At 47.9% G+C, this 24,077-nt stretch overlaps 1 protein-coding gene and 1 long non-coding RNA gene across 4 annotated transcripts; one reads left to right on the plus strand and one right to left on the minus strand.

The window, feature by feature from the left end:
- Nucleotides 1-1,423: 1,423 nt before the first annotated feature.
- Nucleotides 1,424-11,195, minus strand: LOC122364357 (proline-rich protein 36-like). Of its 3 annotated transcripts, none has more exons than XM_043334660.1 (5): nt 10,883-11,195; nt 5,217-6,825; nt 3,815-4,084; nt 2,606-2,725; nt 1,424-2,095 (listed from the first exon to the last, which is right to left on the minus strand). In XM_043334660.1, exons 1-5 carry the CDS (start codon nt 11,032-11,034, stop codon nt 1,901-1,903), a joined length of 2,346 nt encoding a protein of 781 aa, XP_043190595.1. In that variant the 5' UTR covers nt 11,035-11,195; the 3' UTR covers nt 1,424-1,900. The 3 variants fall into 3 exon arrangements, with proteins under 3 accessions (XP_043190595.1, XP_043190593.1, XP_043190592.1); XM_043334658.1 differs by having other exon boundaries at nt 3,815-4,078; nt 5,199-6,825; XM_043334657.1 differs by having other exon boundaries at nt 5,199-6,825.
- Nucleotides 11,196-15,856: 4,661 nt separating this feature from the next.
- On the plus strand, nt 15,857-19,050 carry LOC122364359. The gene is made up of 3 exons (XR_006253543.1): nt 15,857-16,013; nt 17,086-17,211; nt 18,065-19,050. It is a non-coding gene; the product is annotated as an uncharacterized LOC122364359 (long non-coding RNA).
- The last annotated feature ends 5,027 nt before the right edge of the window (nt 19,051-24,077 follow it).

Below are 24,077 nucleotides of genomic sequence, written 5' to 3' on the forward strand. Positions count from 1 at the left end.
CAAGTTTCTACAGTATCGGCCTTGCACCGTAGTTGCCGAAGAATGGACTGAGACTGATTGCCCAAAACGTGTTCTTAGACTACCAAGACAATATTCGTTGCACACAATGTCATTCAAAGGTCAAGGTCAAGGTCAGGTCAGGTCAGGTCAGGTCACCAAAAACAAAATATAGAAAAGGGCATGTGCGACACATGTTTTATGGGTCATTTTACTCATGGAATTCAATAGGCACACTCAATAAGTGATATGGACCACCTCTGGATGAATTTCAGGTCGAGGTCAGGTCAAGGTCAGGTCAAGTGAGGTCAAATTTTGAAGTTGGTTGTTAAGGCCTAAAAAGTTGTCTATCCGATGCAGTTTTTCACGGCAAATCGAATGGTGCTATTTTCGTTTCCGTACGAGGTCTAGAACTTCCAAAAAAAAATCATTTTTCAAAAATTTTGTGTGTCGTGACGTCATAAAATTTTGAATAACTCCCACATTTTTGAACCGATTCTTCTAAAAATTGGTATGTAGGTGCACATAGACCTCGTCTTTGACATATATTCCGGTTTTTTCGATAAACTCAAAATTTTGGATTTTATAAATATTTTCCCGAAAAAGTCAGTTTTTTTTGAAAAATTTTGGCCAAAATCCAAAATTTTCAAAAAACCGAGATAGCCATTTGATAGACAAAGTAGAATCACGTATAACCTTTTTTGTTACGTCTTGATTCCTTTAAAAATGAAGATGTTAGCGGCGTTTGAAATTTTGCCGTTTTTGAGGCGAAAATGGCGAACATGACGTCACTAAAACGTCAATTTCTCAAAAATTTTCCGACGGATTTCGCTCAAATTTTCAGGGAACGTGTCAAATTGATGTATGATAAGGTACTGAAAGTTTGACGTCGCTGGCGTAACGCGTTTAGAAGTTATTGGCGAAAAACGGGAGGGGGGGCAGATTCTGCCCCCCCCCCCCCCCCAGCGGGGCGCGGGTTAATGTGTGTTCCCATTTGTCATAGTCAACAGACTGTTTATGTAACTTTTTCCTACGTATCCCTTGAAAGGTTAGTGTAAACGAATTTATGTGAAGTGTACCAATAACTGCCCAGTGAGGTATGTTTTATTGTAGGCGTATGGCTGTCACTAGATATCTCCGAGCATGGCTGTGGAATAATGGATAAATCCTTGAAGGCCTTGTCTGTCAAATATATTCCGAATGTCACATTTATCGCCCGTTTTACTATTCTGCCTCCCGACGCGGTCCAATGTGGCGTTAACTCGGTGGCGCTAACCCTCCCCTAGCGGCAGGAATGTAACGCAGTGCACATACAAAACCTTGGTGGATTCCGAGGATCCCCTCACTCCTCCATCAAGAAACCACACAGCATCATTCGGTGTCAGGCTTCACACTTCTGTCACCCTGCATTGACCAGAGCCCAAAATTCAACCATATAAATGTATTCATGCAAGGTCCACTAGTAAGAAATTGCACTCGCGCACCGTCCTCCAGCCCTGGAATGCGACGAGACAGCGGAATGAGGGCGCGGGTCCGGACCCGGTGGACTCGCGGGTCCGCCAGCGACTGACGAGCGTTCGGCGGCGAGCGTGAGCAGGACAGGGTTAGGGAGCGGCACAGACAGACAGACAGAGACAAACAGACGGGCGGGGATAGCTGCAGAGGCGCTGGAAGGGGCCGCCGCGGGCACCACACGGCCGGCTGAGTCGGGGACTAGAGGCCGACGTCGCTCCGTCACACGTACCTACCTCACGTCAACACGTGTCACGTGCGATCACGTGCCGCGCGTGAACAGCCAGCGCCGGCGCCGGTAAGCGTTTTTCCGTGACCCGGGGGCGCACCACACGTCCCCTGGGTGCGTTAGTTCTTTAGTCAGATTCCTAGTTGGCCGGTTGGTCCGTCTTTAGGAGGCCACGTCCACCTCGGGCGGGGAGCCGGCCAGCGCCAGGGGCGGCTGGCTGGGGGACTGAGCCGGTCCCTGGGCGGCGGCGGAGGACGGGGCAGGCGCGGCGGCGGCCGGCAGCGCGCGCTCCGCCTCCAGAGTGGCCTGGCGCACCGCCTCTCGGTACGGACCGCGCCGCTTCCGGTTCACACGGCTCTGCCGGAAACGGAAATACGTCAGTTCCGGTCGGTGAGTAGGCGACTACAGAGCTGTGACATCTGGACAAAAATAAGTGTGACAGAATCATTTTTGGGATTCGTCGTAAAAAGCGTTACAGTTTAACTGAATTACGTCGGATTCTACGTATGGCAATGCAAGACTATGATATGAATGTTCCCAAGCGATATAATTTACTGACAAAATTTTGAAATCGACTTTTTGTTTTTATTTTATGCCATTTCATGAAATAAAAATTGAAGGAATACGATATTTCCAATTCTCTCTGAAGTCGAAGACTGTAAAATCTAGAGAATTTTCGCATATTGCCATTATCAGCTACGGATACAGATGTCCTTCCAAATATCTAAAATAAAATACGCCAGGCAACAGCTCATCACAAGGGCTCTTCAGAAGTCACAGTGCGAATTTTTGGCTATCCATGGGTTGGGAGTTCATCCCCATCCCTCAACAACACCAGTCAAGGTGGAGTGGGGTACATTTCCTCACCTCGAACGTGTCTAGGAAGGGCAGCAGCTGACTGCAGGGCATCAGGGACGAGGTGGTCGATCCGTACCACGACACGTACGCCTCTTGGAACGCCGGACCGCCGTCATTTATACACATCACCTGTCGGGTACGGACGAGGGTCAGAGGGAAAACGGCTTTAGGGGTTCGGTAGGGATTTGGTGTGGATGCAGTAGAGGGATCAAATAACCGAGAAGAGGACTGGTGAGCGAAATATATTCAGCGGTGGCGAAGTTCGGTTCGGTCACTCTCGACCGGTGTAAACGAGTGCAGGTAGCGATTCTTTGCACTCATTGAAATAAAGTTTTGTTTCGGTGCCCTCCGAGCCACAGCGTCGAGAAGCACTTACCTCTCCTCAAACATCAATCACTTCTTGGACGGAATGACCAACAAGCATGTCTCTTACCATTAACGCAAAAAACATTGAATTTAAGTCTGGTCGTCTCTATTCCTTTTCTGCCGTCCAAAGGCAAAAGCACGTAACTAACACTTTCGGAACTTAAAGGGACCCTCCCACCTTCAAAAAAGTTAATGAATTGGCACGAAAGTGATGTCGCTCGGTTCAGAAAGAGCGAAAACGAATATCTACCAAATTTCATCGAAAAATATTCACCGGTTTTCAAGATATTAGACTTTTACTTTTGTTTACTTTTTGGGATCTCCGCTGTTCCTAGCGACTTTATTTGAAAGTGCGGCATTTGTTGCGCGCAAAGCAGCATATACCACCGCGTGCTACCAAACGTTTTAGTAAAAGATTTAAAAATCGTTAGATCTCCGCTGACGTCACAAATTCTAAGGGGGCATACCAATGCACTAGCCCCTTAGAATCCGAAAACTGCAAGTTTGAAATTCCATATCTCCGAATTAAAGCATTTGTCGATGTTGTGAGTGCCCAAACCGGTATTTGCAGGCCATGGCCACCAATTTGGCTATCTCAACTCAAAACTAATGTTAAGGTGGGAGTGTCCCTTTCACAGGAGAGCGTTTTATCATGTTTGGTGGTAATTTTGGCATGTATTGTAGGGCAACTTTCATAACACATGGTCAAAAGAAAGGAAATAACGCGTACTATCGCATGACACGATTGCCTTCATCAACCTCCCTATCCCAAATCCCCTTTTCCTTCCTCCTCTAAATTTCCCACTCCCTTTCTCACCCTCTCCCTATTCACCCCCACTCCTTCTCTCTCACCTTTCCCGGCCACCAGGGGAAGCCGTGCACCTTTCCCCAAATGACGTCATTGAGACTGAGCCGCCGTCCGTCGGGCAGCTGACAGGACGAGACAGACGTGTCGGCCGGCGGCGAGGGAGTCTCGGGGAACGGCGGCACCCCGCTGCCTCCACCAGCGGACGGCGCCGAGGTGGACGGGTCGGAGGCCGCGTCGGCGGCGTACTCGCTGGCGCGGATCCTCCGCAGGGAGATGGACAGTTTCTGCGAGAGACAGCGCTCCTTCATCTGAACCTGTCGGTGGTGCGGGGCAGTGAGGACAGAGCGAGGGAGGAGGGGGAGAGCGAGCAGAGTGAGTGGAACAGGTGATGAACACTGGTCAAACTTGGGTCAAACAGTGGTTAACGGTTTGAGCCTGAACAACCTTACCGGCACATTAACCGCTTGCAATTCACGACAAATTTGCAACTCATCCCATATCAGCCGAGGCATTTTACATATATGCGAACTGAACACGGCAATTGCGAAAAACAAGCATCACAGATCTGGGCTTGAGAACACAAATGTTTGTGATTCCATAATGCCACCCACCAGCTGACAATACGTGCAAAAACTAGCGAACGCATGGTGCCACTATGTGGGGAGGTAAAAGAAGCGTATGTTACATAATTATAGCATAGAGCCGTTACATAATTACAGCAATAGAACCAGTCCCAGTGGCGTAGTATGTCGCGCAATATCATGTAGGTAAGGCAGATAGCGATGCGTGCGTGCATGCAGATTTAAGTGCGATAAGAGGATGACGCCGAAGCCCCTGGGTCACAATATCTTGTGAAACTTCACATTTTCCGTGCTACCAGGGCAAGGTCCGAATCACTATGCCCGTATTTAAACTTTTGTGTAATGATTGTTTTCTGTTGGTGTAAGAATTGTAGCTAGCAGTCTGTAGTACACAATAATAATTGTCAAGAGCGGTCATAAATATGCCAGGGAGAGCTTTGGCTTGATGCAGAGTAATGCAAGAGGGTCTGAGGGCTACGTCAAAAAAAATCCCCAAGTTGTCAAAAAAGCTAGATATTAAAAAGGAAAACAGGATAAAAGTTAAGAATGTTTTAATTAAGTTCAGGAGAAGTGGTGTATACCTATAAATCGCCTTAGTTCCATGCGACAAAGTCATGCACCAAATTTAAAATACAGCGTGCAATCAAACTACAACCGTGCTTCATGCATGTCATACCAATACCGGCATCCCCGTTAGTAAGCAGTACAGTGTTAACTACAGGCTCACTCTTAGTACACAACCCACGGAGAAGAGGTAAAATCTATCACTAACAACCCCCTGCTTCCCGCTCCACCCTGCTATTAGTAGAACTCGGCAGGCGAATAAAATAAAATCGAGCCCACTGACACCGGCTGGAGGGCGCACCTCGGAGGACAGTGCGCCGGACGCCTCCTCGCGGTCGCCACGCTCGCGCCGCCGCCGCTTGTGCTTCAGTTTGTGCTTGTGCCGTTTCTTGCGCAGCGGGCCGGGAGCTGGGGCCGGGCCGGCGGCGGCGGCCGGGGCGGTGGCTGCGGCGGGGGCGGGGGCGGGGGCGGGGGCGGGCGCAGGGCCCGGGTGCGCCGGAGAGAGGCTGGGGTGTGCCGGGGAGAGGCTGGGGTGTGCCGGGGAGAGGCTGGGATGCGCCGGAGAGAGGCCCAGCGCAGCGCTAGCCACTCGGTAGTACGCCGGGGACATCTGAGGGTAGCTGGGTGAGAGGCGCGTGTAGGCCGGAGACGCCCGCGGCGAGCCCCACGGGTGGTAGGCCGGGGAGGTGCGCGGCGACCCCACCAGCTTCCGCTGCACGTCCTTGCGAGCCTTCTTCAGCGCTCGTTTGGCCGCCTTGGCGCTGGCCGTGGGCGCCGAGGGATGCAGACTCGCCGTGGTCACCCCGGTACATGTCGAGACGGCCGGCCGCTCGGTCTCCTGCTCACCGGCCTGCAGTTTATACTTGGCCGGAATTTTCAGCACTGTCCCGGCTCCCTCGCGACCCCCAAATGAGATTTTCAACACTGGCGTTAAGCTAGTGCCCTCCTCCTGTTCACTAGATGCCGTTCGGTTCCCGTCATCCAGCACTGATTCGTCCCATAGATCCTCCATCGATCCGACAGCCAGCCGCTTCTTCCGAAGGCCCGTTCGTCTCGCCACGTCCCCGTCCGCAGCTGCCGCCGCTCCGGCGGTCGCCGCAGCCGCCTTCGGGGGCGGGACGATCGCCCCTCCGCTGATCTTGATCTTCTGCAGCTTCGGTTTGGAAGATGTCGGGTCGCACTTTTTGACGTTGTTGCCGACGATTTTTATCGGGCTGACAGTGAGTTTGGTGAGGGTCGGCGTTGTCGGCGGTGTGGGGGAAGACGATGCCGAGGACGAGAGGGAGGTAGTGGTCGAGGACGACGAGCCGCTGCAGCTGCCCATGCCGCCCCCGTCTCCCGCGTCGCCGTCACCAGCGCACGAGGAGCTCCTCCTCAGCTGGTGGGCGCTCAGACGGACGATCGGGATCCGGGGCACCTTCAGCGGCGGCGGCGGCGGCAGCGGCTCCGACGGCGGGGGAGGCAGCGCCGGCGCCGGCGGCTGCACCAGCGGCCTCGGCTTCGCAACCGGCGCCGGCGGGAGCGGCTGAGCCGTCCCCGCGGCCACCGGCGCCGCCGCCGGATCCACGTTCTCGTCACCATCTTTCCGGCGTCGGCCGGCCGGCTGCACGCTCTGCGAGCTCTCCGTGCACATACTCTTACAGTTGGAACAGAGTACCTGTCGGGGCCGCAGTCGGACCGTGCTCCGGCCGCCCTTGTGGTGGTGGTGGCGGCGCTTGGCGGCTGGCTGCGGAGCCGGGCCGCCCCCGCCGGCGTCTTTGCGCGCCGCCGACAGGTCGTAGCTGGTCTGGAAGTAGGTCATCCTGGTACTGATGGTGTGGTAGGGGTCGTTGGGGTCGGGCGAGCGCGCGTCGGTGCCGGGCTGAACGGCGTCGAACCACGCCGGCGGCCTCACCCCACTCGGCACTCCACTGAAACACACAGACAGGCGGTTGCCAGTTTAGGTAAGGGGCAATACCAATGCCGGTAAAGGTGAACAATGGGGTAAAAGGCGATTAGGAGAGGCAATAGGACCTTGAGCAATGCATTCTTTGATTGGAAGATTATTGTAAAGTACAACAAAGAATGCAATACCAGGATGCCTGAGGCAGAAATTATCACTTTACCAGCAACTTACTAAAATTGTAATTACAATGGAAACAGCATTAAGTAGCACTGATGGGGTAACAAGTTTCCTATATTGCTCCAGACATTTTGGGAAATCCTTAAGTTTTCAGTTAGATAAATTACTTTCCATTTTCACTGAAGAACATTCAGCTCTGGAATATAGGTCAGTAGCTGGATGATGGAGCTCTCACCAGTAACCCTGCCACTCATTCAGATAGACAGGCCCAGCTGTAGCTTTGGCCATCAGGTCAACAGGAATGGTGTCATAAGAGAATCCATGAAAGGCTGAGTGCCACATTGCTGTTAAACATGAAAAGGCACCTGTATTTCAGTAAGGGAAAACATGAGTAAGTTGGTAGCAATGCCAACATCTGTTCAGCACCAGACACTGCTCCACAATTCCTTTTGGTAACACAGGCAAAAAGGTGAAGGAAAAATAGCACTGACATGGTCCAATAATTCCGGATTGGATTAATCATATCCTGCATGGGTTATGAAAATACCCATTTAAAAGATATATGTCTCTTTGTCTTTAAATTTGTGAGTGGCATATGCTAAAACTACCAAATTATACCAGAGAGACAAAAATATATAAGTAAAAGTTTGGCAAATATAGCAAGAGGCTTGTCACATCTTCCATGTTCCAGAGCCCATAGAAAATAAACTGTATTCACCTACCTATCACATAAAAATACATTTGCACTCAGTTCCAGTGGCATACTGACATTGAGATGAAAGCATCCTGTTATGTTCCATGTGGGTGAGGTTTGTATAGATCATCAATCAGCAGCTCAACTTCCAAGCAGAACTTCACTGGAGTACTGTACACATTTCCAAAATAAGCATCTGGTTTACCATAAAATTACATTAATGATTAAATCTTCTAGCAGCAAATCTTGATCTGGAGGTTACCTACGTACCTAGTTACCTACCTACCAGACTGACACAGGACGTGTACTCTATACTTGATTAACCCGCGCCCCGTTGGGCTCTGCCGAGCAACGCGCCCCGTTGGGGGGGGGGGGGGCCATTTTGCCCCCCCCCCCTAAGATCTCGAGAACCACGCAACGTAGCGACAAGCGGCAAACGGTGTTGGATAGCCCTATCAGGGAACTACCTTGTGACCCAATTTTATTGACCTAGGTCAAACCGATGACGTCACAGGTCAGGTCAAAGGTCCAATTTTCACCGTTTACAGGCATTTCAAGAAATGCGTTGTAAAATCGAGTAAAATGCATTTCATTGAAAATCATCGATGGGGAAATGTTCTTCAAACACATATTTTGCTAGTTGAGGTCACTGATACCAGGTCAGGTCACTGAGGTCAGGTCACTGGGGGGTCACAATATGAAAGTGTCGTGTGATACATGTTTTATGGTCCATTTTACATGACAAATGCGATTATGTGGGTCAGGCAGCCTTAGGGGCCAGCTTAGGTCACGTTTTGGTCAAGGTCAGGTCAAGGTCAGGTCAAGGTCAGGTCAAATAAGGTCAAATTTCAAAGTTGATATTTTTGCATAAAATGGGTATCGAATCGATGCAGCTCGTCACGGGGAGTTCAATGGTGGTCTTTGTTTTGCCGTACGAGGTCTAGAATCGCTAAAAATTGAGTTCAAAAATTTGACGTCATCATTTTTGAACAGTTTTTTTCGCTATAACTTGGCCAAAAAACGAGATATCGATCTGAAATTTGGTATGTATATAGAAGAGCGCAGGGACTATCACATATATTCCGTTTTTTTCGAAATTCGGAAAATTTTTGGATTTTTTTCTAGTTTTTCTAAAAAAAATCAATTTTTTGAAATTTTTTGGGTCAAAAACCCAAAATTTTGAAAATCCGAGATAGCAGTTTTGTAGCGCCGCTTTTTGTCTATTAGACCATATAAAGAACTTTGAAATTGCTTGATAACTGTAGATTTGGTGAGCGTTTCAAGATTGCATGTTTTTTGCTCATTTTTGCTCGAACATGACCTCAGTTTGACCTCAATAACTCCTGACCTAAGGTGACCTAAGACTTGAAATTTGGTGTGAAGGTGTCAAATTGATGCCCGGAAAGGTACTGAAAATTTGGCGGCGCGCAGCGCCGCCGTTTTCTTGCTATTCAGGAAAAACCACAGGGGGGGGGGGGCCAAAATGGCCCCCCCCCCAACGGGGCGAGGGTTAAGACAAGCATGAGGGAAATGGGTGCAGTATGCATAGTAGTTCAGTAGGTGGAACTATGGTCATGAGTACCCAAATATAGGAACGTTCCCATTTTTGGGAACGGAGTTCCCAAATATGGGAACGGGCGTTCCCATTTATGGGAACGGAAGGTAATTTTTCGGCCGTTCGCCCACTAAAACTCATTAGTGCATCACGTCTCAAAAAAGTGCACGCTAATTTAAGTATCTACTAAGTCTCTATAAAATTATCTTTAATCTGACCGTTGCACAAGGAAATTGACCGTCGAATGATATTTTTAATGATTTTTTGAAATGACGGAATGGTGAAAACATGGGTTATACTACATTTAACTTGCAATTTTAAGGAAAATGAAGCGTTTTTTACATTTTGAGGTCAAGTATAATAATTTTCGCCTGGTTATGAAGTTTCATACTAGCGACACCAGATGCTGACATATGCAAGCGAACACGCGGACAGTCCGGGGGTAATATTGGTGACATTTGGTGTCGGGGCGCACGACCGCATGGAACGTCAGTGATTTTACCGAACTACTGTTGTAAACTCAGTTTCAGTGGTTTAAAATTATTCAGCTGTATTTTATCATCCCAGAAAGATATATTTTTTTTGGATGCTAGCTGTTTAGAGTTGTTTTATAAGGAGCGTCATGAGCGTGGTTTTTGTCTTCCGTGTTTCTAAGCGTGATCGTTTTGGGGGAATTTCTCTTATATAGGTCGCTCTGTGTGGCTTATTTATAGTTTTTATGCTGATTTCGATCATTCCTCGTGCCCATCCTACCAGGCCTTTTGCCACTTACACTCATCAAGAAAGGAAAAAACTAGATTTTCATTGGGACTAGGTGTTTTGAGGGTGTAACATATTCAGCGTTCCCATTTTTGGATACTTCCTTGTGCTCGTCAACTATCGGTGATAAACAGACAGATGCTTGACATGTCTCCACCCTCGGCGCGGACGGTGGATATAGGTATGGAAGACCTTGTTGAACATCGCTGAGCGTTGTGAATTACGTATCCTGCAGAGGGGGGCGTGCCCGCTGCGAGATCGACGGGAATAAAAGCGCAGAAGACCGGGCGAAACATGCGACGGTCTTGCCGGAAAGGTCATCTGATGATTGTTGCGTTAACAATAATTTGCGGCGTTGGACGTGATGCTTGTTAATGAAAAGAGCCCCTGAAAGGCGTCGGTGAAATCGTTCCCAATTTTGGGTACGCCGTTCCCATAATAAGGAACGCTTGCAGCGCCAGTGTACGAGAGCGTTCCCAAATTTGGGCTCGCGGCCCGGATGATGGACTGCTTTAGAAATAGGGGAACGATTTGAAACTACGATGGGCCTTACAATATCAAACTCTTTCCCAACAATATTGAGACAAATATCAGGCGGTTCACGATCGTTTTATATTTTTTGGACGTCATTTAACGGTTCTTTTTCTTGTTTTAAATAATGCCTACATGGCGTTCCCATATTTGGGTTTATCGTTCCCAAACATGGGAACGAAAATGCGTTCCCGAAAATGGGTACGCTTGACCATAGTTCCGCCTACTGAGTTAGGTACCCAACCAACAAGAAAAAAATTATGTAAAGCTGGTCTTGCTTGTGAACCATAACCACACCTCAGCATGCTACGAGAAATCATGATCAGACATGACAATTGACATCGGCCAACAAGTAGAAAAACTTACCTCCTATTGACTTCCATGAGAACTCCTTGAAACTTCTTTGGTCCATGGTTGTAGGATACCAGGATGAAGCCTTCGCCGTCATGTAAAATATCTACATATATGCTGTTTGATCCCTTGCTTTCAACGTTTTTGGACTCGCATTTTTTAGCCATACTACATCTACATAACAAATGTCACATGAGCGAAATATTCATGAATATGTTGCACAGCTTTCTAGCATAAATATTCCATATCCTGTGCGCTTGAAATAGGCGAAAATTAAAAAATAAACGCGCTCAACCCTACCATAGGAAAACGCGCAAACTTCCCTAAAAAGTTTTTTAAGGCTGGGCGAAATGAACAAACTTGCACGCGAGGCAGCACAAAATTTGCAGCCATGACGTCATTAAAAGATGAAGGATTCCTTCATTTACCTTCATGATGAAACAGTTTATGATTGTTTTACTCGTAGAATCAACGACGTTTTACTGGTTCAGATGTCACCTGTTTGTTTGTCCGCTTACCTTGGCTTATGCACGATATACTGCACTATACAGCCTCGCCCGTATTGGTGTTTTGCCAGCTTCGCGAACGTATCGGGCCTCGGGGGGGGGGGGGGGGGGGGGCGTTGAACCCAAGGGCGGCGCCACCGTGGGGGCAGTGGGGGCAGACTGCCCCCACTGGCAGGAGGCTGTGGGGGCAAGACTATGTTTTTGCCCCCACAAAATTTGGCTGATGTTGAAATGGGAACAGAAGACCGGTGCAATATTCATGATAGGCGGTTATAATAGTACGCCTGTTTTTGACGGTTCCCGTATCAAGTGCATCAGCAGAACGTTCGTTCTCAGACCGTCTGTCGCATATCTCCTACTCCCACTCATTTTCCTACTCATTTTCATTCACCAGAAGGCTGCCCTCGAGCTTGACCCCGAGGAGGTTGAGAGGCAGCTTGTCAAAATCGGCCAGGCAAGAGTTCACCCTCTTTTGGGAACCCTTAGACTGAGACCGAGCTCAGGGAGGTATGACAAAATGTGATAGGTAGGTATGTATATCCGGGTTATCTGGAAATGTATATGGATCGCCCTAATAGAGCTTATTCTGGTATCAATCGTGTGTGAGATAATCGCATAGGTATATTCGCACTACGGTAAAAAAGAGAACTAGGTACTGATCACTGATTACTGTCTACTCCTAAGCGTTCATGTGGTATCGCAAATATTCGCCAGGGGAGGCGAAAAACGCCCCCCCCCCCCGTTCCGGGCCCGGGAGGGTTAATGTTTAAGCTCAATACGTATGTGGGTATCACCGGCAGAAAACCTAGGGATTCGGCGCACACGTTTGGTAACTGTCGGCCGGAGGCTGTACCTCTTATGACGTCATAACTCCGTGACCTGACATGACCCGATCAATTTTTTTCGGCAAAAGATGTGCAAAGGTTGCCCCAGAGGGTATTGAAAATTTCAGCCCGCTACGACAAGCCGTTTAGCGTGCACTTCGAAAAAACCTCAGGGGGGGGGGTTGATACACCCCCCCCCCTAGGCGTTCTAGGGTTAACCCGTGCCCCACTGGGGTCTGTGTATAACACGCCACGCCCTACTGGGGTGCGTATTATTTAGGCCAGGGTTCATAATGTCCAGGGCACAATGTGTCCAGTGCTCGAATTGGCCAGTGCCTTGAATTGGCCAGTGTTCACATTGTCCAGGGATTACATGGTCCAAAAGTGGCCAACTGGCTGCAGATTGGGTAAATTCAAAGAGGCCAGGGTTCATATTGTCCAGGGCACGATGTGTCCAGTGTTCAAAATGGCCAGGGTTCATAATGTCCAGGGCACGATGTGTCCAGTGTTCGAAATGGCCAGGGTTCATAATGTCCAGGGCACAATATGTGTCCAGTGGTCAAAATGGCCAGTGCCTTGAATGGGCCAGAGTTCATAGTGTCCAGGGATTACATAGTCAACTCAACCCAACCAAACCAAACCTAACCTAACCTAACCTAACCTAACCTAACCTAACCTAACCTAACCTAACCTAACCTAACCTAACCTAACCTAACCTAACCTAACCTAACCTAACCTAACCTAAGGTAATGATGTTTGCCTACCAGGGATAAGGAAATAGTTTCTCGCATGAATATATTGCAAGCGATAGTAAATCAAATATTTTTAGGTTAAGTGGTTATGCATCAGGCTTCAGGCCTTCGGCCTGAAGCCAGATACATAACCACTTAACCTAAAAATATTTGATTTACTATTGCCTGTAATCTCTCCTAAGGCATTGCCTTCGGCACTGCACTGCTTTGCATTGAGCTGATTCCGTGTTTTTACATAATGACGTCACTTTCAGTGACTATGTAATCCCTGGACATTATGAACTCTGGCCCATTCAAGGCACTGGCCATTTTGAACACTGGACACATCGTGCCCTGGACATTATGAACCCTGGCCATTTCGAATACTGGACACATCGTGCCCTGGACATTATGAACCCTGGCCATTTTGAACACTGGACACATCGTGCCCTGGACATTATGAACCCCGGCCTCTTTGAATATACCCTATCTGCAGCCAGTTGGCCACATTTGGACCATGCAATCCCTGGACATTATGAACTCTGGCCCATTCAAGGCACTGGCCATTTTGACACTGGGCATAGCGTACCCTGGACATTATGAACCCTGGCCAGAATGAATGCTCCCCCTACTGGGGGGGGGGGAGGGGGCTATGCATAGCCCCCTCCTAACTCCGAAACTACTGGGCCGATCGTCAAAATTCAAACGACATCTGATAGCCCCGGAAAAACTGTCGAACAAAACCTAATTTCATTCACCTCGAGGTCACCGATGACGTCACAGGTCAGGTCAAAATAAATATTATCGATATTTGGCTTGCTCACATTTTGGGCTCTGGCTGCCGTCTTAGGTACAAGTCAGATCAGGCCGATTTTTTGCTTACACGTTCGTGAACAGATGCTTTAGATACCCTGAGGGTACTAATCTTGTACCTACTTTGATTTTCAGGTCAGGGTCAGGTCATCATGGGTCACGGAAATCTTATGTCATAGGGTGAATAGGTCAAAAACGCCCCCCTTAAGCGCGAAACCTTCTGACACTCAACCCAACACAGATTACTTAAACCTTTGGGCACCATCATGTAGCTCATTCTTTTTACTACGTTTTGAGACCAAGAAAAGACACCTGCGTGTGGTATTTAACCCCCCAAAAAGGTTTTCGCATACCCTTGCAAAAGGGCGTTTTGCCCCATACCCTGGGTAATACGCCCACACCCATGTGCAAAGCGCCCCCACCCCATCTATCAACAGAAAATGATGAACATGTCAGAACTTGACGTCATTCTGACGTCATTTGTAGTCAACCTATCATAGCCTTTGGAATAACATTTTGTTGCAATGTGTAAAATGGATGCCCGGAGGAGTCCTGAAAGTTTGGTGACGATATCTGCAGTCGTTTAGGATATATCAGCAAAAAAGGACAGGGAGAGGCCTTTTCGGCCCCGACCTACAGGGCGCTACCCTGCACTCTCACCACCGTGCAAAACGCCCCCCTTTCAGAAAACTGGGGGCGTCTTGCCCCATGCATCGAGTAGGCGTCTTGCCCCATCCACTCCATTTCCGGTCAACAAAATATTGACAAAAAACGCGCCACTAACGCCGCAGCATAATATATTCAACAGAATGACAATAAAACGCAGTTTTGAGTGATGTGCACAATAGCAAGGTTTGTGATATAAAGAGGGCATCAAAATATTAGGAATCTTCTGTAAAAACAACAAAAACAACACCCAAAACCAACATCAGCACCTACCCACGCTCCTCCTCAAGACTCAGAACCGGAAATAGAGACCTACGTAAACAAGCAGCTGACTGTTCTGAAAGACAGGATAAAACACCTATCCGTCGATAAGAAATACGATTTTTTTAGGGGAGGCGTTTAACCCAGGGGTGCGTTTTCCCCACAGTTACCCTAAGTCGGTTACGTTACACATGCTTTATGGTCCATTTAGGCTATATATTTCGAATTCGGTGTCGCCTGTGTCATTTGAGGCCATTTTCATCTAAATATAGCTAAAGTCAGGTCACTTTCAGGTAAAAAAAGGTCAAATTTCAAAGTTGAAATTTTTTTCAACAAAAATATGTCTATCGGATGCAGTTTGAGCTCAGGAACACGATGGTGCTATTTATATTGGTGTACGATGTCAAATTCGTACAGAAAAAATGATTTGAAAAATTTAAAATTGTGAATTTTTTGTATGATGCGTATAACTTGGCCATTTTTGAAGATATCTGGCTAAAACTTGCTAGAGTCAGTCATAAGCATGTGTTCTATCACCTATATTGCGTTTTTTTTTTCGAAAAGTCAAAAAAAGAATAAAAATATAAATTTTGAATTTTAATATGAATAATTTTCAAAATTTTCAGAATTTTGAAACTTCGAGATAGCAGTTTGATAGCGCAGTCCATTTCGAGTCCTCTCATGCAAAGAAATTGGATCTAGCTCAAAAACTGAGCTCTTGGGAGTGATTCCCGTGGTTCAATGTTTTGCGTCGAAATCGGCCGAACATGACGTCACTCTGCCGTCATTTCCGGCCGACCTATGATAGATACGAAGTTCAAATTTTGGCACAATGTGTCAAATTGATGCAGCCGAAGGTACTAAAAATTTGCCGGCGATAGGTACTATTGAGCGCAGAATCCGCGCTCATACCGGGACCGAGGCTGGGTCACGGCGGGGCAGGCCTGGTGTGTCAGAGAGTGTACCGATTAGTGTGATGCGGCACAGTATCCTTTGAGGGTCACGGAATGACATGACCTGGCTGTTTCTGTTCCGAGTGGGGCGGAAAGCCGGGGAAGGAGAGCCGCAGTAGGCGGCCGCAGCCCGCGTGGAGTGTGTGCGGCTAGACGTCAACGTGAGCGTGATGGAACACCTCAGTGGTCTTGACAAGGGCAGGCTCATCTTGCTTTTCGATCAAGGTTACTCTGTCAAGCAGGCGGCAGAGATTCTCGGTGTAGCTCTAACTACTGCCAGACGGTGGAAACACCGTTATGAGCAGGAAGGGGAAAGGGGTTTGAAAGCGCGCTATGATAAGTGTGGAAGAAAACGGAAGACGACGGAGGATGAAGACAGGCACATGGTGGAGGTTCGTATTTTTCTTTTATTATTTGTTGATGTTGTCTCTGCATTTCTAGGTCAAGACGAGCGTGTAGTATCAGATGACTAATCGGGCCAGCATAATGATAATATCGGGCCATAATGACTAATCGGGCCAGCATATAATGATAATATGCCGATTAAACAGCATGTCTAATTGATTAAACGTGTCAACTATTTAATGAGGTTAGTGCTTGTACGAGGAACATGTTTATAAATAGTAGAAAATGTAAACACATGACCTTTTTTCCTCGATATTTACCAAAACTAATGCTGTACAAATATATACTTTACTTGACAGAATGTAATATTTATTTCGACCACAGGTCTTTTTCAAACATTTTCAAATTAGAAAAGTGTCAAACTATTTACTTCAAGAAAGGATTGATAATAATAGCGAGTAATTTTTTCGGATCTCGCTTAATGTCGCCAGAGCCACAGCTCAAACATTTTATGTTCATGTTGAATGCTTGTAAAGTTTGCGAGACAAAATCAGAGCACATAAAAAAATCGAACCAACTGAACAATGGTTGGCGGTTTCCTGCTCTCTGGGTGTCAAGAGACAAAACCTAAGATAAACGTTTTATGGTCTTTGTGTAACAGGTCAAATACCAGTAAACGTCCGATTGCACAAGTCATATCCAGGTAGATATCGTTTTTGCCCAGCACGCCGTCTTCCCCGCACTCTTGCAAACGGTTCCATGTCAATTCCACCAGTGACATTTCAAGCAGGTCAAACCAGTGACAACTACTCGACCAATGACATTTCAATCAGTAAAAACTCAACCAGTGACGTCTGAACCAGTGACAACTGAACCAGTGACAACTCAACCATTGACAACTCAACCAGTAACAACTCAACCAGTGACAACTCAACCAGCGACATTTCAACCAGTGACAACCAGTGACAACCAGTGACAACTCAACCAGTGTGCTAAATGCATTGGCTCTATTGTCACAAACCACGTTGGTTAAGTTGTCACTGGTTGAGTTGACTGTATACCCTTGTGAACATGTGCTTTTTTTCATTGTTGTTAAATATGTCTTCACTACTCCGGCAGGTGTTTTTGCCCTCCGTGGAGGAAATGCGCCCCGACGAGGAGCGACCCTGGACTCTAATGCAAGACAACGCCCCTATCCACACAGCGAGGGCAGTCAAGCAGTGGTTCGAAGACCACGCAGACTCAGTAAGTGGCATCATAAACCTGCCATGGCTGCTAACTCTAAAGGCTGCACCACACTGGACCTCGCATGCGGGTTGCGAGTTTTTGGGTTTTCGGGTTTCTTCAAAATCAAATAATACAATCTAGCTGAGCGACCCACACTACTATCTAACAAGCGAGTCTGCATGTTTTTAGCTTCCGAGCTACCTTGCATCGCATTCCAAAAGTTGATTTTGAGTCAACTTTCTATTTTCCTCGCTGCCAGGTCTGCAAGCTCTACGAGGTTTGCGGGTTTTTCGTTGGAGTCGAATTTTGGTTCGTTCATGCTGGTATTGCGACTATATGTAGTTTTCTGAAGGTGTACCGGCTTCACAGCATTCATGAAGTGACCATGAGGGTACGGTCTAATTACTCTATGAGTTAGTATTATGCCCGCAAGCTCAAAACCCGCAAACTCGCAACCCGCATGCGAGGTCCAGTGTGGGGCGGCATTAAGTTGTGGTATGGTTTAGCTAGGTGATCGGTGACCTGATGGCATTATTTAAAAAATTTGAGAATTGAGATGCTGTTTATTTATTTATTTGTTTATTCATTTTCACTCCAACAACAACGCATCCCAATTAGAGGAGGCGAGGCCTACGGCTATGTGCGGGAGGCCGCTTTGCCCCTGGTCGCCTCGTCCCCGTCTGTTATAAACTTATTGAGATAACTTAAACAATTATTTAAAAAGTTCTTAAGATGCCTTACAAAATTGCTCAGTAATGATTAAACATTTTCCAACAGGTGTTATTCGTTGCACCATACAGCTTCATAGTCATGACCGATGTGCCAACCTATATCACGTTACAGTGAGTAACAAACATGGTTTTGTTCGCAGTTTCGCGGGCTGGCCCTCAATGAGCCCAGACCTGAACCCTATCGAAAATGTGTGGTCTCTAATGGTTCATGAGCTGGAGGAGGAGCTGCACCAGCCGGCCCGGCAGCTCAACCAGGACGAGCTCTGGGCCGCCGTCTTGGCGAAATGGGAGGAGCTCCGCCGCCGCCCCGGCTACTTCCAGAGCCTGGTGGCCTCGATGAGGCAGCGGCTGGAGCAGTGCTCCGAGGCAGCGGGCGGCCACACCTACTAAACCGTTCTGTTTGTTTGTCATCTAATGTTAAAGAACAGTGTTTTGTTTATAAATTTTACTTATGTTACCTACATGTGATTAGTGTGCAAGATGTATATTAGTACAAATGTGATTCAGTGACAAGAGGCTGATGCCTGATTTTTTTTCTTTCGTGATGTGATATTCAGGGGGCTTGAAACGTCTCAACTATTAGTGCGAGCTAGGAGTGCTATGATCAGCAGCACTTGTACAGGGTGTTCACTAAAAATTGAGACAAAGTTTAGCAGGCTGTATCTTCGGTAAAAATGTACCGATTTAAACAAACGAGGCATTGTTGTAATGCACATTGCATCTGCTGCAAACCGTTGAGCGTCAACAGATTTGCCTGATTCCCGTAGGTCATTTTTTGGACATTTTCTTGTAAGTGTTTTCACAAGGTCTGGCACCAGTGGACCGTGAATTTGGCCAATTCATGGCGGTAATGAGCAGCCAGTTGATATTTTGTATCAAATTTAAAGACACCAATTTACGTAATAGCCTTCGGCAAATCACATTAGATACTCATTTGTTAATTTCAGTCGTGGCAAATGGCTTATCGGGCCTTGTTTCAATCATGCAATTTTTACATCGGCCGGAGCCCCCAAGGCGCCCCTTGATTAGTGTGCTGGCGCGAGGTCGGACCAGAAGATCACCTTCTGGTTACATATGTTGTTCTGCATGAACCTCTAGTGCTAAATAATACACTTGACTCAGAAAGTATCATATTGTAAAGGACCGGCCTGGAGGAATAAAGTCGAACTGATGATATGCTCTGAAATAACACACGTACCACGGCATCCAGCGTTAGCTAGGATGCTAAATGGACGTTAGCTCTTGATTCATTGATAACATCACTACAGAACACTCCATTGTCTAGTAAATTGTCGCCCTTTGACAAAAACATGATTTTTCTTCCTTAAATAGATCGGTCGTTTTCTGCAATTTGTGGCGCTTTCTTGACCTTTGTTTATTTACTTCTCTTGCCTTATGTTGTTCCCAATCGCTTCGAGAAATCATTTACGCCGGTTGTAACTCATCCTAGCCTCAGGTGTGATATATGTTCTTCGCTTAGGCACAGTTAATACCTTACTGATCGGCAGCATTGCATCGTGAGGTGCCAAAAAGCCCCTCCACGTGCATTTTCGGGGCCCCGACCTTTCCTTTCGTCAGTATCTTCACATTTGCACCACTTCAGATTTTCTGACTCCCACACCCACTAGAACTTTCGTCCCACCATACGGTATGTAACTAATTTCGACATTTTAAGCTTTCATTAGGTATTTGTACGTGCCAGACTCTCCCATTGACGTACTATTTTGGGAAAGCGTGCCAATTGGCTTTCGGTGGGCCTTATTTAAAACGACCTCCAACGCGACTGTTTTCATTACACCCATGAAATTTTATGTTCGGTATGATACAAAAATGTCCCTTTTATCTCCATGCTAAGTTGCATCGTAATAGCTTGCTTCACTTTTGATGTGCAGTCATTCAAAGTTTGTGTCAATTTTTAGTGAACACCCTATATATAGCATCGCTGGATTATGTGCAGTGAGAATAGACTTGATTACTCAACCTTTTATCCGACAAACCCCAGGACTTCACTTGAAGAAATATATAGCTGACACTCCTGGCATGTCTTGTTTTATTATTTGAAAAAAAAACTGATAAGCTTCGTTTTTAGACGTAGGTGCTACTAGCATGCAGTCATTCCTCTATTGCAGTCATTTCCTCTAACAATGAATTAGTCAAATTCATTGACAGCGAGAGTTTTATCAGCACCCAGGGCTTCGACAAATTTTGAATGACTCCGACTACTAATAAAACTGTTCACTCCGACCGACTACGGTTCCGGCTTCGACATCTTTTGCATTGAGGATTCCTAAAACGGTTGTGCAAAAGATGAAAAGGAAGATTGGTGCACTATGTGATATTTATTTTAATTGTCGCCCGTGGAAAGGGCCGCACCCTCCTGAGGTTTTTCACGAATAGCGAAAAAAGGCGGCACGTAGTGCCGCCAGCTTTCCGGCTACCTTATTGACCATCATTTGCGCAACTTTTGGCGAAAAAAATGACCGGATCAGGTCAGGTAACAGAGCTATGACGTCACAAAGGTAACAAGGTCAGGCCGATTTTGCACGAAATCGTAGTTTTTCGTGCTTTTAACGATGATATCGGTTACACTTTGGCATTGTTTGGGTCAAAAGTGACTGACATAGCACTGACACACCCTCCATTGACCTATGTAGGGTCAGGGTCAGGTCAGGTCTAGTTCAGGTCAGTGACCTCTGGTGACCTCTTGAAGTTTGACTTTCCGGCGGTAATTTTTGGCCCTGAATTCGAATCTGACGGCCAAATAAAGCTCGGGCACTTGGTTTATTGAGCGTCTCAGGGTCAAGGAGAAGTTGCCGACAGGTTAGATCACATTTCCGACCCCAACTGTCAGACGGCATTTTCGACCACCCGGGGCGCGAACGCGACCCCGCCGGCTTCCGGGCGCTCTGCCCCGGAAGTTATCGCGTGAAATGTGACAAACTATACACCAAAATGCACCAAATTCATCCAGAAATACGATGGTGAAAATTCCATGACGATATCTGCCATAGCGGCGACGCTACAGGCGCGCAAAGTTAAAAATGCCGATTTTCCCGAACTTTGATCTTTAACCTGCCAAACCTAGGTCAAATGTTGACCTATGGTCAAAAGTAATATGCGCAATCGCGAGCTCTCGTCGAGAGCAATACGCTGTTTTTCCGCTAAGCTCTACGACGACGCGTTTCGAAACGGCAGAAGGGGCGAGGAATTTAAGGACGATCCCAAACTACGTAACGGCACACCTTAAAACACAGAAGCCTCCTTAATCGCATTCCTACAGAAAGGGGTCTTTCCCCGGCCCGGCTGGTCGGCCATATTACAGTAATACACCGTTTCACCATGTCTGTGGCCTGCCTGTGTAGGGGAACAGCTATCTGCTCAGCAAACAGCCACCGTGATCAGTGGACTTCAAGCAAACCCAAAACTTTGTTGGAGAAATAATCCCAATATACACAGTACACACCGCCGCACTAACTCCGCGCGGGCTGCGACTGCATGAATCGCTCCCCTTCCCCGGCCTCCCTCCCCCACTCGGGGGGGAGGGAGGCCGGGGCGGCTGCCTTCCGTGCGGCGGCTGACCCAAGTTCACCAGACAGCAGCCGCCTGGATGGGATACTGTTCCGCAGCACACTATCGGTACACTCTCTGATACACCAGACCTGTCCCGCTTCGGTCCCGGTATGAGCGCGGATTCTGCGCTCAATAGTACGTACATCAAGCGGTTTAGAAGTTATTGCAGAAAAACGGGAGGGGGCTATGAATAGTCCCCTCCCCCAGTGGGGCGCGGGTTAAGCCCAGTTTAAGGTCCTTATTGGTTGACCTTCCAGGTCAGGTCAATGACCCAAAAGTCGGGAAAATGGGGCCCTGTTAGAACCGTCGTAAAGAGTGGCTGCTATTGGGTTTTTCGGGATGCTGATCATTAGTTTTGATCGCATATGATGTCTTCAATTTCATGCATTTGGGCCAGGTCGGGTCAGACGGTCAGGTCAGGTCAACCAGTAGGGGTCCTGCCGGATATTCGTAGTAGTGTTAGCCGCCTCTGACAGCTTCGTAACATGTTAAGAAGGCACCGAAACTCTTTCGTAAATGTTCAAATGGTTGCTAAATTCGAATTCAGCTAAAATACTAGCCTAGAAATTTGCAAAACTCGAAAAAGTGAGCCGAGGTCATCAACGGACCTGACCTGACCTCCACTGACACCATAATGCATTGGACCAGCATCATTTCACAACACAAAACCTGCAAACGCGCGGCTAATGCGAGCCGACATACCTACGCCGGATCGCGATTCCGGCCAAACATGGTCTCGAGAAATAGGTCACAGGTCAAAGGTCACTTGGGTCAGGGTCACGAAGTTTCCAGGGTATGTGTAAAACTGATTAACTCGAAGGTTTGAAGTTTCATTGCAAACAGCCGTTTTTGCGTGAGTTATTGGAAAAAAAAACGAGGGGTCCGATCGACCCTCCTCCATAAGTGCGAGGGTTAGTCTGCGCCCCACCAAGCGTCCTTGATTTCCACGCGCTGCTGGGGGGGGGGGGGCGTTTGAACACCCCCTCCCTTCCTTGGTCTGCCGAGCAACGCGCCCTGCTGGGAGGGGAGGCAATTTGCCCCTCCCCCCTAATTAAGATCTCGAGAACCACGCAAGATAGTGACAAGCGGCAAACGGTTTTGGATAGCCTCAACAGGAAACTACCTTGTGACCCAATTTCATTGACCTTAGTCAAACCGATGACGTCATAGGTCAGGTCAAATGTCGAATTTTCACCATTTACAGGCATTGAAAGAAATGCGTTGTAAAATCAAGTAAAATGCATTTCATTGAAAATTATCGATGGGGAAATGTTCGTCAAACACATATTTTGCTATTTGAGGTCACTGATACCAGGTCAGGTCACAGTGGTCAGGTAACTGAGGTTCACATATGAAAATTCATTTGATGCATGTTTTATGGTCCGTTTTATATGCCAAATACGATTATGTAGGTCAGGCAGCCTTTGGGGTCAACTGAGACTATGATCTGGTGAAGGTCAGGTCAATCAGGTCAAATTAGGTCAAATTTCAAAGTTGATATTTTTGCATAAAATGGGTATTGATTCGATGCAGCTCGTCACGGGGAGTTCAATGGTGATCTTTGTTTTGCGCTAGGTGGTCTAGAATTGCTAAGAATTGCTTTTAAAAAATCGGTAGGTATAACTCGGCCAAAAAAGGAGGTATCGAACTAAAATTTTGTATGCATATAGAAGAGCGAAGGGACTATCACATGTATTCCGTTTTTTCGAAATTCGGAAAATTTTGGATTTTTTGCGTTTTTTTCTGAAAAAAAAAATCAATTTTTTGAATTTTTGGGGATTAAAATCCCAATATAGGCCGACCTATGGTAGCTACGAAGTTCATATTTTGACTCAAGGTGTCAAATTAATGCAGCCGAAGGTACTGATAGTTTGGCGTCGATACGCCAAGCGGTTTGGAAGTTATTGCAGAAAAACGGGAGGGGCTATGAATAGCCCCCCCCCCCCCCCACAGTGGGGCGCGGGACATTAGTCCCCCGAGTTCGCTGTCCAGCGCTTCCCTTTCTACCACGGCGGTCAGCGGTCACCGATATCCCCGCCCGGATACACCGTGCCGGCCGGCGCGCTGCCGCGGGGTCGGCTGGGCCGCCTCTCCGTCTGCTCTGCCGGCCAGGTACACCCGCTCTGACCACCCAGCCTCCATCGATCCCCAGCCTCCGGACGGTAGCGACTAAAACGAACACGCATCGATTCGCGTGCGCCGATCGACCCTGAGCGAGCGGGCGCGCGCGAGCGGCGCGCACGGCCGCTGTTCTGGCCGCCGGCCGCACGCGGCGCCGCCAGTCGACGGCGGGCGCCGGCCGCGCCGCCATGAGCTACTGGGCCCGCACAGTGGACCCTTCGTTCAGCGCGCCGGAGCCGAGCTTCGAGCCGATCCGTGCTGAGCTGGTGGCCGGCCCGCCGCCCGACAGTCCGGTGCGCGGCCGGTGCACGAGCGTGGCGGTGCGCGGCTGCCGCTGTGTGGGTCTCGTGCTGCTGGTGCTCATTGTGTGGCTGATCGGGGCGCACTTCTGGTCGGTTCATAACAGGAGGGCGGCGGCGGAGGAGGACAAAACACGGGTGCAGGTGAGTCGCTGGCGGCAGC

Source organism: Amphibalanus amphitrite, unplaced genomic scaffold (genome assembly GCF_019059575.1).
Source record: "Amphibalanus amphitrite isolate SeventyFive unplaced genomic scaffold, NRLGWU_Aamphi_draft 000671F_arrow, whole genome shotgun sequence".
Lineage (NCBI taxonomy): Eukaryota > Metazoa > Arthropoda > Thecostraca > Balanomorpha > Balanidae > Amphibalanus > Amphibalanus amphitrite.

What these genes read in the sequence shown, in the direction of transcription:
- LOC122364357 (XM_043334657.1), bottom strand. Translation starts at nt 11,034, where the DNA reads ATGGCTAAAAAATGCGAGTCCAAAAACGTTGAAAGCAAGGGATCAAAC. An exon ending in AGGTGCGCCCTCCAGCCGGT is followed by an intron (nt 4,085 to 5,198) that starts GTCAGTGGGCTC and finishes CACCACCGACAG; the next exon opens with GTTCAGATGAAGGAGCGCTG. An exon ending in TCCCCTGGTGGCCGGGAAAG is followed by an intron (nt 2,726 to 3,814) that starts GTGAGAGAGAAG and finishes CGTACCCGACAG; the next exon opens with GTGATGTGTATAAATGACGG.